This window comes from Rattus norvegicus, chromosome 8 (assembly GCF_021556685.1).
Source record: "Rattus norvegicus strain SHRSP/BbbUtx chromosome 8, alternate assembly SHRSP_T2T, whole genome shotgun sequence".
Lineage (NCBI taxonomy): Eukaryota > Metazoa > Chordata > Mammalia > Rodentia > Muridae > Rattus > Rattus norvegicus.
This window is the reverse complement of record NC_141541.1, coordinates 59339747-59355295: the sequence shown is the minus strand read 5'-3', so window position 1 is coordinate 59355295 and position 15549 is coordinate 59339747. Positions and strand designations below refer to the sequence as shown.

Below are 15549 nucleotides of genomic sequence, written 5' to 3'. Positions count from 1 at the left end.
TTAATATTTCTGGTGTGATTAAAGCAAGCACAATAATAAATCAAGAACTATAATCTCCCAGGGTCAAACTAAGTAACAGTAAGTTTTGCCAGAGTTATTTTCAGACATTGGTGTCATGCTTTATTAGATGTGTGATGCATAAATATCTCTTAACAATAACTTCAGACCAAATAAGACACAGAGGTTTACGCAATGCATCGTCGATAGACTGCAAGAAGAAAACAGGGTTAAAAGTTCCAAATTCCAAAAGGGAAATCGACAGACCTAACAATAGTACCAAGATATTAGCCCTTCTACAGTCAGAAAAGTAATAGACCTTCCCCCTCAGTCTTAAGTGGAAGGATCCAGAAGTCCCAATACTTAGAGTGCCACACAAATGTACGATCACTCAGCCCTTTTATCTCTCAACCTTGGTGAAGTAGTCACAGCTCTTCACGACAGCATTCACTATACACTTTTATGTTAGAAACATGGTACAATAAAAAAAATGTTTTAAGTTAAACAGTAACTTCGCAAGCCGTGAGGTATGGTACTTGTAGAGATAACAAACGATCCAAGGTTGGCTCATCGTTACCTTTTTTAAAGGTAAGTCTGAATTCTGAATGTATACTATGGGGAGAAACTGACCATGTGTGCATCACTACATAGCCACCATCTCCAAGTCTTCTTGGTCATTTTCACATGGACCAAACATGCTTCCCAGGGACCCATGAATACTTTTTTCTTCTATGTATTCAACCTTTTGGAACTTGATATTCCCCACAACATTCGGTAACAGTGTCCCAACATTGAGGTGACAAAAGAATTTTGCATTACTAAGGAAAGTTTGGGGCTATAGTCAAATTTGGAAGGAATAAGTACACCTTTTCCTTATTCTGAAGGTCTTTTAATATGCACATGTCTGCGTTTAATAAAGCCCTGTTTTGGAGGGGAAACCCTCATGCTGTGCAGTATCATTTGCATGCAAAAGACCATCGATTTTTTTTTCCGTTAAAAACTTTCAACTTTCCACATTAATGATACCCATTCTACTCACCCCAGGCGCTGCTGACTTCGTGATGATCAGTAACAAACAGAAGGATTTCTGAGTTTGTGGCATGGAAAAGCAGAGATCTAAAAAGCTGATTTAGGGAGAATGGGGAAAACTATGGACAGGAGCTTTAAGGGGAGAAGGTTCGGATGGAAAGCAAGAATTGGACCAGTCAATTAACATATGGTAGTTGAATAAATGGTGAGGGAATGAGTGAATGAATGAATGAATGAATGAATGAATCTGCAAATGAACCTACATTAGGAACGTGGTAGTGAGCACATGGGAGAACAGAACCATTGTGGGCAGAAACCAAGGCTTACTTATCTTTGCACTCCTGGTACTCATTACTGTGCCTGGTACATACCTGGTGCTCAAGGAACGAACATCTCTATGGATGGTGGCTCATTTAAAAGCAAGATCTGCCTTACAAAAGTGAGACCCATCTTCTCCACACAGACTTTTCTATAAGCCAACAATGGAGCTACAAGCTAGAAAGCCACTGATCAAGATGGCACTCCCTCTCAACATTTCAATATCCTTTCCCACACCCAACGTCAAGATAGTGTTATAAGTGGAGGAGCTTGTGGCAGAAGGCCAGACACACCCACTTTATTTTTACAACCTCAGGGATTGTTGGATTTTCAGGGAAGCATCCCAGAAGCAATAAGGCTCCAGGAAGAGGGTTCTAGTTGGAAAACCACAAACCAGCATAATGACCTCACCACTAGCCAGTTGCTTCTTCAGGACTCCATGTTTCTGGAATATCCTGTCATCAGTATGCTGTAGTCGTAAGCCCCTTGGACACACTGATAACCCAGCAAGGACTTTGGGCTGATACAAAAGTCCAAACACTACTTCTACCATTTACTATGCAACACAGGTCTGGCACCAAGGGACAATAGATGAGAATTTAAACGCTCTTCTGAGCTAGAGGTGTAGTTCTGTTGTAGAGTGCTTACCCTGCATGCTCTGGATTCTATCTCAACACTGGAATGGGTGGGTGGGTGGGTGGGTGGGTGGGTGGATGGATGGATGGATGGATGGATGGATGGATGGGGAAGTGAAGGAGCAAGCAATAGAGCAGGGTACCCAGTTCTAGAGGCATTTGGAATCTCAAGGCAAAATGGCTGGTTGCTCTAGATATCACACACACACAGACACACACACACAGACATACACACACAGAGACACACACACATAAACACACATGCACTCACACAGACATACATACACAGACACACATGCATATACACACATGCATACATGCATACACACACATAGTCATACACACACAGACACACAAGCATGCACACACACATGCACACCACATAGAGACAGAAAGACAGACAGGGAGGGGGGATAAACAGAGGCAGAGACGGAGACAGAGAGAAATGCAAAGGCAATCTACTGAGAAAGCATTGCTTCCTGAAGCTTGGCTTTGGCTCTGAAATGTCTGTCCTGAGGTTTTCCAGTCACAAGAACAAGAATCCAAAACTGCTGAATGTTGAGCTGACCTGCCGTATAGATAGCACAGGGAAGATTCTCTGAATGGGCCTGCGGAAATCTTTTCCGGAAGTTATTTGCCAGCAATAGCATCAGACTCAGAACCTCAGGAACTGCACCAACACACAAATCCCCCAGGACATTAGCCATGGCTCAGGAAAAGGCTTCTGGGAGAATGGATGCAGACTTCTTTGCTATTTGTTCTCTCTATAGACACCAGGCTTCTAAAGAGCCTGTCTCCCAGCCTGTGTTCTCTCTGGAGAACCCAGTCACCAGCACCAATGTCCTTGGTACTGTCCAGGGAAAACTGGGATCTCAAGCCACCTCTGCTCATTCCTGTGTGAAAGGAGAACTGAGGAAAAATATTTAGTGTAAAAGAATGAGACAGCTCTCCCGAAGAGGGGAAAGAGAGGCACATGTAGAGTCAGAGAGGAAAAAAGAGAGAGAGAAGAAATGAAGAAAAACATCAACAGGAAGAAAACACGGGATAGAAAACGGAGGAGGGAGAATAAACAAAACAGCCAGAGGACAGCCATGAAATCTTAAAAGCAAGAAAGGAGAAAGAAAGCAAGGGGAAACGTTGGCTAGAGGAAGGAAGGATGTGGTGCCAGGGAGAGGGTTTCCCTCAGATCCCGGGGTCCTCTCTCTGGTCTGGTCCTCAGGCTCCAGTGGCTGGTAAAACACTAGCTGGGCCAAATACAACCACATCTCACCCACTCTCTAACACAGGATGCTACTTCAAGTGGCCCTGGCCCTGGCCCTGGCCCTTTTCCAGATGTGTGGCTCTACCTGCCTGACAGAGAGGTCTACCCAGCATGCTTTTATCACCCCCAGAGACCCCTTAGCTGAGCTGTTTGTTATACACTCTGTATCTAATACACTATATCCAATATATTCTAAATTTTTAAATATTTTTTTCTGAAGGCTTTTGAATCTAAAGCTTGCTTTTTTTCCGTTTTTGTTTGTTTTGTTTTTGTTTTTTGTTTGTTTTTGTTGTTGGGGTTGTTTGTTTGTTGCACTTCAGACAACTCGGGGATTAAAGAATAGAGGCCTATACCATCACTTTATCTGCATTTCTGGAAATGTCCTGGTTATTTGCAAAAGGGGACCCTTCTGTCCCCCTGTGTTGACCTGACAGTCCGTAACACTCCAGTCACTTCATCGTTCAAATCACGGGACAGAGAGGAACTCGGGCAATGCTTCAAAAATACACGTCGCACGGGCCCAAGTTATGTGTGAGGAGTCCAAGAGGACAGTTTGACTCCAAATTCCTTCTACCTTCCTCTTCATAGCCTTCAAAAAACAAAACAAAAGCAAAAACATCCACACCCTTCCTCTAAAAGAACCAGAAGTGCTATGGGGTAAAAAGCCTGGGGCTCTAGACAAGAGAAACAAACCAAAGCATAGGAATCGGGACTGCTGCCTGCAGCAGTGGAATCCTGGCCTAAAGAAATCTCAGATGACCAAGAACAGCTGTGATGGGCCACAGCTCCGAAGAACAAAGTGGGAGCTGATGTCCAAGGACTGCCCGCTGGAACCCCCGTGTCTGTGGCCTAGCAGGGGGAGAATGCAGACAGGGAAGCCTTGTAGCTAGGCAGGAATACAAAGCACAAAGCTTAGGCCTCTGCTGTAGCTGTCCTCTGGCCTGCAACCCGGGCCCAAAGTGGGCCTTCGCTATGCCACACCCTCTGTCTGCCATGTTCACTCTCCAAAACTGGAGATTTCCCCTTAAAATGGAGAGTGGGCAGGTGAGAATCACTGCGGCTGTCCAGCCTGGTTCAGGTGGTCCACAGGGAGCAGCCTAGGTCAGCGGGGGCTTCTGAGAAGCCTTTGAGGGGCTAACACAGAGCATCTTTGAGGACACCTGCTCTGTCTGTGGGCAGGTGGACAAAATGTTTAAAAATAAGAGAAAAGCAAGGGTCAGGACCCAAAGGGATCTCACTCCCTGTTTCTCTGGACTCTCTGTGGGGTGCCTGTGTGCAGGATTTCTGCAGAAGATAGTCCATTTTGTTAAGCCTTTGAATATTCAAATTGAAAGTATCGCGCAATCATTGATTGTCAAATCATGGGTTTCTAGAGGTTTTAAATACTTGGCATGAGGGGGAAAAAACTCAAACCTATACCCGAAGGTATAAAACATTAATTCTGTGTATCTCCTGATCCAGGGACTTGGGTGCTGCCTCGTGTTTTGTGAAACTTTAAAAATGTCGCATCTCTGCCTTTCTCCCTGCACAGGAGCCTTCCTAGGTGCTGAGTCTCTGAATCAGCTGCAGCATCCAGTCTCCAGCCCAGCTCCGGCTGACCAGGATGTCGGGTAACTCAGATGCTTCTCCAGGGGTCGGGTCATGAGGGCCAGGGGCACTTGGATCCAAGTGTATTTCCTCTGCTTTTCCTGCGTATAACAGAGAGGCACAAAGTCAGGGAATCAGAGTCAGGGCCGGGCATTGATCCAGAGAGGACGCGAGCCCGCTGTGTCGGCTCCCTCTGGGTGCCTGCTCCCTAGAGCAGAGGCCCAGAGACCCATAAGGCCGCTGCGGACAATCGCGTCCCCCACGCCCCTGCCTGCCCTTTCACTTTTCCACCTTGGCGTCCTGGGAATTTGGAGGCTCCGACCTTGTGAGCTCAGAAGCGGCGGCGCGGGGGAGCTAGAGGCTCACGGTGAGCCCTGGACTGGAGTAGGACGCACCGGGCAGGGAGCTCGGCTGGGGCTGGCTCCCCGTGGACCCCGAGGCGCGCCCGCCCGCGCTGCCCGCAGATCCCAGAGTCGACCCAGTCAATGGGGATGGGAGGAAAGGAGACAGGAGCGGAGTGGGCGCGTCCTGGCATTGCAGCAAGACCACGGATGCCCAGGACCGGGAAGAGTAGCGCACTAGCTTTGCTGGGAATCCTAGCTCTCAGGATCTGGCTCGTGGGTGGGGGGTCTCCCTGCTGTCCAGCCGCGGTCCCTGCACTAACCAGGCGAGGCGCTGGTGGCCTGCCAACTGTCGCCAAACGCCTAGGCCAGGGACCACTGTGCTCCGCCCCTCCCCGTGAGACTAATAGGCGCTCTCTCCAGGGTCAAGATCGGAGTGGGAGCCACCCTGGGCTTCTAGGTCAAACCCTACTCGGAAAGTGTGTCTGCCGGGTCTATCCTGGCCTAACAACCAGTCAGACCTACTCACTGCGCTCTGCCGGGACCCCCAGGCTGTCACCGGTCCCTCCCAGCCGACCCCCGCCTAGCTCGGCCGGCCACTTGGGCTCTCCCAGGTCTCTCGGCCCAGCTCTGCGGGCTCAGGGGCGGCCCCTTCCGGAGGGCTGCCTCCAGGCGACCGCGCGGTCCTAGGGAGCCTCGGGATGCCTTTACTCAAGAGCTGCAGCTCTTGCCGGAGAACTCTCAACAGCCGGGTTCTCCGAGAAACGCCTGCACCGGAAAGGGAGGGGGTGGAAAGAGACGAAGGAAGCAACAGAGTCGGAGAGTGGAGGGAGAAAGAGAGTGAGGAAGTAAAGACATTTTTGAAAAAGGGAAAGAACCGACAGGAGAACATTCCCCAAACTTGACCCCTTTTCTGGGGTCAGTGCAGTAAGTCCCTCACAGGGCCAGGACAGGCTGCCTGGACCCCCTGCTGCTTGTCTAAGGGCTGGCTTCCAGAGCAAGGGCACCACAATTAAAGGTTGTACCTCCCCAAAAGCCATGCCTGGACTGATAGAGGAATACAGAGGATGGAAGGGGGCTGTTCACAGTATAAACAGTATGGTGAGGTCGGTGAGATCAGCTGTGAACCAAAGAGTACCTCCAGATCCACAAGCTGAGCTGGAACCCCAAATTTTACCATAGTAGCCAAAATAACAGCAGGCTTGTTGGACCTCCCTCTGCATTCCAGAGCAGAACAACTTGTGCTGTCCTGAGGATGGGGCCCAGCTGGGGGTGGATAACTTCATAGATGCCCACAGGAACTGCTCCCACTAGGACCCTGCAAGTACCTGCCTTTGTTCACCCTGTCTAGTTTGAGAAATGTGGATGTTTTTAAACGTTATCTTTTTTTTTTTTTTAACACATTCTCTTTGTGAGTTCTGCAAAGGCAGAAACTTGCCCTTGGGTATCCTGGCCTTACAAAGGGAACCCTCACTGACCCCTTGACGCCCAAGCTTTGGGACTGACCACTGACCCTATTGCCTCTCCCCAGAAAAACCTAAAGTGTATCAAGGCGTCCGTGTGAAGATGACCGTGAAAGAGCTTCTGCAGCAAAGAAGGGCACACCAGGCCGCCTCAGGGGCAACCGTAAGCACCACCTTCTCGTGTCCCTCCCAGTCTATCTCAGGACTCCTTCAGCTCTGTGTCAGGGAAGATGTGGAGGCCACCCACAAGCACAACCCTGCTCAGAGATTCTTACATGAGTTCCAAACTTCATTCCAGGTCGCCACAAGCAGCCACAAAAACATGCGGGACGTGGTGTAGGCCTCAGGACTGGGGGTGGCGGGTGGGGGGGGAAATCATCTCTCACTTCTCATAAGTCCTCTGCAAGGGAGAGAGACAGCCAACAGGTTAACTATGTTTTTACAGTGTTAAGAGAGAGTACAGATACAACCCCCGTAAACTCATTGGAAAAGATCTCTCCCAGAAATCCCCCTAATTTAGTCTAATTTAGTCTCTGAGGTCATGTATCACCAGTTACTGGAAGTCTCCAGAAGAAGAGGCCTCTGTCTCTGGAATACATGGAACTATAACAGAACTGGTCTGTGTAGTCATAAGGTACCCTGACACCTTCCATATATTACCTGAGTGCTCAGGGCAACTTCGGAACCATGTAAACTAGGCGTGCTTGTCCACCAAGAAAGAGAAATTCAATTTGAAGAGCCTTCTGCACATGACCTGTTATTGCTTGTGGGTAGGTGCAGGTGTGGATAGAGGGTCTGACATGATTCCAATCACGTATGTTATCATGGGTATCGTCTGCATGTGATCCACGTTCATGTTCCATGTAGGGCTTCATAAGTGGGGCTTTGGGACCTCAAGCAACAGGAGGGAGAAATTATGGAGGGATGGTGAGATAGGTTCTGAGCCAGAGGGCCTGGGCTTAGTTCTCAGTAACTCTGTGGCACATGTCCTCTTACTAGGGTCTTTGTCTGTTCCCCTAATCTTTCAGTTGAAAGCTAATAGGGTTGTATAAAGGTTAAATAAGTACTTAGGGGGTATTCTCCACAGTGAGAACTGTGTTCAAAGTATCTGTGTACGTTCGTTATTTCATTTGATTGTAATTGGTCAGATGACATAAATAGATTAGAAATCTGGATTCCTCCACGGCAGCTGAGATCCAGAGTCCTGAGGTTAGCATCAGGCTAAAGGGAGAAACAAGGTCATCATTCCTCAGCACTGGTTCTCTAAGTTCCTTTCTGCAGAGCCAGCCACACTAAGAGGAGCTCAGTAACCTCAATGGCTCATAGCCAGACCATCAATAAAACTAGAACCAGGAGTTTTGGCACTCCGAGGAACTCAGCTTCGGCTCTACGCAGAGCATCCCATTTGGGAAAGCAATCCTGTGGCTGTTGGGTTCTTTCCATTGTCGTGACCACTCCTGGCTCGTAGCGGAGTACAGGGCAAGAGGAAGGGTTTCACCTCAGCTCTCAACTAGGCTCCATTCCTGAGGGAAGTCCGATTTGGCATTTTCCGAGTTCCCTGTGAGAATGAGGCAGGCCTTCAGAACCAACGTTAAGAACATAACTCCGCTTGCTACTCTGCTACTCTGCTTCCTAGAAAGTTCTCGCCCCTGACTCCAGGAGTCATACACGTAGAACTTCACTAGGAGACCCAGAGGTAAAATCTCCTTCTGAGAGCAAACAAAAGGATTTGGGGATTCTGGGGACTCCTGCTACAGTGTACCCAGTCGTCAAGAGTAGTAGATAGTATCCCAGGAAGAATAATATAAGCCTGCTCCAGGCAGACCTTTCTAGTTTAACAGAGACTGTATCCAACTTGGTCCAGTGTTAAAAGACATCGCGGGGAAACGGTAATCCCAGAGAGAACTAGTTGTGCCAAGCACTGCAAAGCAAGAATAGATCCGCCTTAATTTGCTGGGAAGTCAGAGTAATAACTGCTTGGAACTTTAAGAAACCAATCATGAACGGTAGTTATAGACTGAGGTAGATATCCAGGTCTCGAGTTCTATCAGAAGAAAGTATTTGTGTCAGACTGGCACAGTTAATTTTAAATTTTAACTTCAGCCTTATCATCAGTACACACACACACACACACACACACACACACACACCACTTCTTTGCCCTTGGGGTAAAGAGAAACTTGAGTGTTTATCTAAAGATAAAATTTACCTTTCTTCTTTTTAACCACTCTTTTTCTTTTGTTTTGCTTTAATAGGCTTAATGTGTTTTTATATATTGTCGATTGTGGATGTGTGTGCTGTTTGAAATAAGAGAGGTGCCATTCTTTGTATTCTGAGCGAGGTAGAAAGCGAACTGTGGGCCAGAAAGATAATATCAAATAGGACATTGTAAACATACCTCAAGGAGATAACAGGGTAACAGGGAAGCAAGCAAACAGGCCAATCAGGGGAAGCAGGGGGTTAAAAGCAAGCTCTACAACGAAGCAGATTTAAGAAAGAAGGGGGGGGGGCAAAACCCTCTTTCCAAGTCCTTCAGCCCAAGCTGCAGCCAAATATTTGCATAAAGAGCTGGTAAAGGCCTCCAGCTTCCTGGTTCATGACATTACAGCATGGATCGTTTTCAAAATTAACACACCTCCTGTTTGGTGGCTGGCTGTGCAGTGCTCGCAATACTCAGGACTGAGTCTACCCCTGCAACCCAAGAGAGGTGTGGTGAGCTCCCCTTCCTAGCCTAGATGGTCCCTTTAAACTTTAAAGCCGCCACCTGAAATCTAAAAGAAAAAAAAAATCAGTTAGCCTAATTGTCCTTTCAACCGGAAACGGCAAAAGCTATTTTAAACTTTAAATATTTGAAAGGCACAGCCTCATGCATTTTCAGTATTTAGATACTATAATTGTAAAAAGTGAATTATATAGAGAATAGAAATTATTTTTGAAGTTTGAAAAGAACTTAGTTTTTCTGGCTGTGAACTCAAACGTTTATAGGTTCTGAGTCACTAAATACTTCAAGAACTTTTCTTATATTTTAAAAAGTCATAAATGTGACTACTTTAGCTTCTCATCAAGAAATCTAGAAACAATGTCTCATTGTTACTTATTTCTTTAGGGGAAATTAATTCCTAGGACAAAGAAACCAAGTAGTAGATACAAACCTGAAGAAAATGTACTGACTGTAGTCACAGTTGGGTTAAATAAATGTTAACTCTTACTCATTATAAAATAAATTGCTTAATAGAAAGGCTGCTTGCCGACTTTCCTTGAATTGTCCTATTTCTGTAACAAAAAATGATTTACATTAACCTCTATCAAAATTAATAACATTTTATCAAGGAATCTGATATTGGGGGGAAAAAACGCCTGAGTAAGCAAACAAAAAAAAATCAAATCTCAAATATAATGCAGGCTGTGTTTAAAGTCCAGTGTCCTTAGATGAAGGCTTACCGCAGAGCAGAAGCAGCTGTCCCCATCGAGTCCCCTGCCCAGCTTCCCCAGTGGGGAAGTACAGCCCTTCCCTCCGCTTCAAGTTCCTCTTCTTGCCTTGACAGTTGACAGGCAGCAGCAGTATCCACCTTCCAGACACCACCATGCCATCGCCTGCAGGTCAGTACAGCCAGCTTGGACGGTTTCCTCAAACCCTTGCAAAAGTCCATCTCAGAAGCCCTTCTGAGCCTGATTCGGGGGTTAAGAGAGGCACCACCATTTAATTGGAATCCAACCAATCAGAAGGTGACTCCGCATGCAAGCCCAGAACGGAAAGAAAGCCACAGTTTTGTCTTCACTCTGAACTGTCTACTCAGTACCAAGACTCTATCCTTTACAGTTACCCCAGATGCTGGTCTCCAAGCATCACTCTACAACCAGGGTCTGCTTTAGAATCTTGTCGTCTTTTCTTGGTGCAGCGTGAGCTGTAATCAGGATAATATGCCTTTGCTCTTGCTCACTTAGCTTGTGGTCGACAGGGGCTTCCTGCCCACTCTCTACTCTCTTCCCAGAAAGCTGTTCAAACAAGTGTAAGTTTCCCTGGCCCAAACGAATAACTCTGTTACATAAACAGTCCTCCCTATGGCACTCAGCAGCTATGAATTTAAGGAGGTCATAGGGAAGGAAACCTGTGTGAGCTGTTCCCACCGAATATGTCACTTTAACCTACCCTGACAGGAACCTGAGACCTTTAATGGGCTCCCTCTAAACCTCCCTGCTTTGAACCTTGAAGGCTGATTTTCACACACTGGGGATACCCATATTAACTGGAAAGGGGCAATGCTTTGTTTCAGATTATCCTTATTGGTTCTCTGTCATATATTTTCCCCCATTGTACTCTTGTCTTAATGTGTCCCCAAATAAGACACTTTTGCTCTTTAAACTTCTCAGCAAAGTGCTATTGATTCGTAGTCTGCATTCTAAGCTCCCGATTTTAGCGTGCCCTTTGCTGTTCGTATCATCTCTCAAAACCCTCTTCTCAACAACTTAAGTCCCTGCATGAAAGGTTTAGGAAAGCAGCAAGAGTGTAGGACCAGATGTTTCCCCAAAGCCCCCCAACAAATTCATCAGAGAGGTTTCCTTGAGCCACAGACAGAGTTTATCCGTTAATGCTTTTATAGCCCCAAAGGCAGAGGCTTGCAGGCTTGTGCTCTTCCTTGAATATGACATTTAGGTGCTGGCTGGGCCACATGCATTCTTTTCTTTCACCCTAACCAGGCTGAGAGCTAACTATCACATTACTGATCAGATTCATTTCTCTGGGACTTGGATTAAACCTAAGACAACTAACACGGTCCAAATTCCAAAAGTGTTTGCTTATAATTTCCCAACCTCTACTTCCCCCTTAGATATGAGAAATAGAAGAAAACTCCATTCGAGCCTATTTTTGCAATTTTCAAGCAAATCTTGTTTCCTTTTCTCTTCTAGGACTGTACTTTGAGCCTGAACCAACGTCTTCCACACCCAGTTATTTTCAGGCCCGAGAGTTTTCCACCTGTGTCTCTTGTGAAGAAAACCCTAGCTGCCTGGACCAGATCTTCGAGTCCTACCTTCAGACTGACACACCCCCGGAGCCCTTGCTCAACTCTGCACAAATCGCTCCCCACTATTTCCCAGAGAGCTGTCCAGTGGCCTCTTTCTGCCATAACCTGGTAATTCATCCACATCCTCCCTGGAGCCTGATACTTGCTAACTGTGGAGTAGAGATGCTTTATAGAAGTGTTTGTGAGAAAGCACACAAATGTTATCAACCAGGAAATAGCCAGGGAAGCATTTTAAAGTTCAATGTGTGGGCACCGTGAAGGGCATAAACCTTTGAATATACATAGTATGAGTTCCCATGTAAATGGATGTCTGGCAATAAAAAGGTCCCCTGGTGCAACTCTTTTTTTTTCAACATCTGTTAAGACATCTGTTCGTTTGGAAACCAGTAGTTTCAACAATAGCCCTTAGATCTTTAAGTCCTTGAAATGGATTAAGGCTACTTACTTATGTGACACCAACATTCCAATGGAGCCTGGCTTAACCACTGAACTGGCTCTACTAACTGGCTGATTTGGGTTGCCTTGGGCAAAAGAACATATCTGAACCTGAGATGGTTAATAAAACAAAAGCCCTGTGGTAAATGCCTTAATCCGAGCACTTGGGAGGCATGGACAAGAAGACTAGGAGTTCAAGGTTGGTCTCAGCTAAATTTGGAGTTAAGGTATAGCCTAGGCTACATGAGACCTCTCAGAACAAGACAAAACGGTCCTAATCTTTGAAAAAATTTGGATTTCCCACTCTTGATGGATCTCAAATGTTCAAAACTGGGTTCTCTTTAAAATGAGTAAGATTCTTGTTTCTGTGTCTTAGGGGTTTATATATTTTTTTAAAGTTTGTAAGTTTTTTTTCCTTTTAAAAAGAAATGGGGATACTTTTTTATTTTCATTTGACAAAAGTCTATATGAGGGGAAACTGAACTTAGAGATGACAGGAAAATAACAGTACAGAATAGTCATGCGTATCTTCATGAGGACATAACCCACAGTTTCTGCTCAGCTTCCAATGTTGGCCACTGTAAACTTGCGTAAGATGTGGTAGATCTCTGGTAGCCAGCAGGGCAATACATTGGTGACAGGAGGGGTGGTTTCTCATCCTCAGGTGTTCTAGATGCTGGGCCTATGAGGACCTGGGTTCTACCTACCTCTGTGTGTTACGTGACTCCTCATGTCAAGGGTATGAAGAAAGGCCCAAGGTGCCACCTGCAGCTTACGCTGTGGCATGCAGCCGGCTCTGATGTGCAGGTGACCTGAGACGCAGTGAGATTCTGTGGTTTAAGAACAAAACACCCTGCAAGGTTTTAACAAAGGAAGGCAGTGGAGCAAAGCAATTGATTGTTGGGAAGGAGAAAAAGAAACCTGGGATGCGGTCTCATGAAATCACAATCGGCAAATGAGATTACTTCCAAGGACTTAGGTTAAGGGTTTGAGGCTCATTCTTAGCCCTGATTTTCTCACTTTGCACCAGTAACTCCACACTGCTCAGTTCCTTTAATCCTGTCTAAATGACCGAGCTTCCTGTTCCCTGGTTTTCATTTCTCTAGATGCCAGGCTCGCCTTCGGATTCCTCCAGTCTCTCTGGCTCCTATGACTGCAGCTACTCACCAGCTCAGCTGCCTGCTTATACTCCAGAAAATTACACGTTTCCACCTTCTCTGGATTCCCTATACTCCAGCCTCCCAGAAGAAGGCTACTTCTGCCAGCATTGGCCTTCTCACCCCCAGTACAACCACTCCTCCCCTACCACCCCCTCCTCGGTCTGCTACTACGCATCCTGTGAAGCAGAACATTTGGATGCCCTCAGGACCACAGAGCTCTTCTCCTACCCCGGCATGGACTGTATGGACTTTGCCCATTCAGCGGCCACCACTGGCGATTTCTATAAGAGGGAAACAAGCTGCGATGCCTGCTATAGTTAGTAGGAACCACACTGGAATGTGTCATGGGGGTTTCTGTTTCTAGATGACAGTTCAACGCATTCACAAACTACCCCACATATGGTTTACATTTCACCATTTTCAATCACCCTGTAGCTAGTGTGGGAATTGACACAATGCCCTCAAGCCTGGTCTCATGACAGTCTTATTTTATATACTCACTGTTAAATTTTTTTGTATGGATTGTTTTTTTCCCAGTGCCTTCCTTCTTAGTATAAAGAACAAACTTTTTTGTAAACGAATAAATAACTTTGTATAATACAGGTTGTTTTTTTTTTCAATTTCCAAAGGTAGTATTGTTTGATTTCAATATTATCAACTAACCAGGAAATAACTAACTCTACCTGAATAGCTTCATCGTAACTCATTTGTGCATTTAAAATCATTCTAATGTGATGAAGCGTTCTGGATGCCACAGAATAGAGAGGTGGGCATTGCTGAGATGCTGGGAATGGAGATCTCTGCTTTGGTTAACCAAGGATTCAAGTTTTGGAGCAGCATCAGACAAAAATGCAATGACTCACTTACCCCACGTATCCAGCCTCAGTCAATGGAGTGTTGATGTGACCAAAGGCACACACTTTACCTACAGCAGAGTCAACCTTGAGACAACGCTTTTGCATTTCCAAAGTACTGCTCTATAACTTTCTCTGCAAATATCGAACTTTGTTCCCTTGACGTCTGCCATAGACTGGACCCAGTGTTGAGTTTAGATTCGTGCTTATCTTCTCTTCCTGGCCTCCTGCCTTAGATCCTTAAATATGTCTTACACATGCTTACACAGAGGTATTTATAGGACTGTCTGAGTGGTTTACAACTGACTTTCAGAGTCTGAGTCCTCCAATCAATCTAGTGGGGAGCCCAGATGTCTTTCAAAGTCGAGAGAAGTAACCTCTGTGGAGTCAAACTGCACCAGTTAAACTAGATCAGTTCATCCTGTTTGCTCAGGGCGTCTGGAGTTCATAGAAGTGAAATCTGGGGTGCATTTCCCAGGCCCCATCTTTCAATACATAGTGTAATAGTTGACTGTACAACTACAATTCTCTGAGTCCTTCCTGTGTGGTATACCGTAGGCAGATTTCTCAGGCACTGTCACACTGACTCTTTGTAACAGCATTGAGCATACATGACCAGTCTAGGGCTCAGAAAACTTAATTCAATGGCCCGGGTTCTCTGAGACAGTAAGCACCCAAAGCTGAGTCTAAAGGAACACCAATCTGCTCCTCACTCTCAGATGGCAGGAAGTTTGAGCCACTTTTTGTGAAATACCGTTCAGTAGACTACGGAGTCATTTAACCCCACACAAAGGTCAGTTGACAGCTGTATCAGGCCTCCCTAGAAGGATCAAACTGTCCAAAAGAAACTACAATGTGAAGCATAAAAACTGCTACTGCCCCAGGGTAGAATGAGGGCTGACTCACTGGTGGCCTTCTCCTTATGAGAAGACAGGAGTGCTTTCAGAATGACACCATCTCTCCTCTCCCTGAGGACTTCACTAAGGCTTGGGCAAACAGGACAAGTTCTAGCCTGCCTCAAAGAATAGCTGTGCCATGGAAATGGAACAATTGCTGCCTTTCTGAGGTGCCAATAAAAGTAGAATTTAATGGCTTGAAATTAAATTGATGCTGGCCTGAAGTCAACAAATACCTATCTATTCACGCAGTCCGAAGCCACTCATACTCTCCACGGCATATGGCTTCAGCAGCTGTCCCCAAGAGAGAGCAGAGGAGCAAACATTGTCCAGTGATTGGTGCTAATATATCCTTGCCCTAGATTCCATTCCTCCTCCTGTTCCTGCTTCTCCTCTTGCCCCCTCCTCTTCTTCCTCCATGTCCATTCTCCTTTTCTTTCTCCACCATTCTGGTATGAATCAATTTCCTTCCAGTATTTACAAAGGATTTTTCTGACTCTCTTATTTTCTTGGTCTTCTCCCCCGCCCCCTCTCTCTGAGAGAGGCGTG

General features: G+C 46.1%; 1 protein-coding gene and 1 long non-coding RNA gene across 8 annotated transcripts; one reads left to right on the top strand and one right to left on the bottom strand.

Moving 5' to 3' along the window:
• Positions 1–94: 94 nt before the first annotated feature.
• LOC120094148 (uncharacterized) lies at positions 95–11201 on the bottom strand. The gene is given in 5 exon segments (NR_190586.1): positions 95–4928; positions 6907–7031; positions 7292–8189; positions 9267–9402; positions 10073–11201. It is a non-coding gene; the product is annotated as an uncharacterized LOC120094148 (long non-coding RNA).
• Pou2af3 (POU class 2 homeobox associating factor 3) lies at positions 4699–13850 on the top strand. 7 transcript variants are annotated; one of them, XM_087561942.1, is made up of 5 exons: positions 4699–4850; positions 6700–6794; positions 10177–10231; positions 11540–11763; positions 13197–13850. In XM_087561942.1, the coding sequence occupies exons 1-5, from the start codon at positions 4844–4846 to the stop codon at positions 13569–13571; spliced, it is 756 nt and encodes a 251-aa protein (XP_087418068.1). In that variant the 5' UTR covers positions 4699–4843; the 3' UTR covers positions 13572–13850.
• The last annotated feature ends 1699 nt before the right edge of the window (positions 13851–15549 follow it).

Coding starts and splice junctions, on each gene's coding strand:
- Pou2af3 (XM_087561940.1), top strand. CDS start 5,870: ATGCCTTTACTCAAGAGCTGCAGCTCTTGCCGGAGAACTCTCAACAGC. Junction 6,795..10,176: donor AGGCCGCCTCAGGGGCAACC/GTAAGCACCACC, acceptor TTGCCTTGACAG/TTGACAGGCAGCAGCAGTAT. Junction 10,232..11,539: donor CACCATGCCATCGCCTGCAG/GTCAGTACAGCC, acceptor TTTCTCTTCTAG/GACTGTACTTTGAGCCTGAA.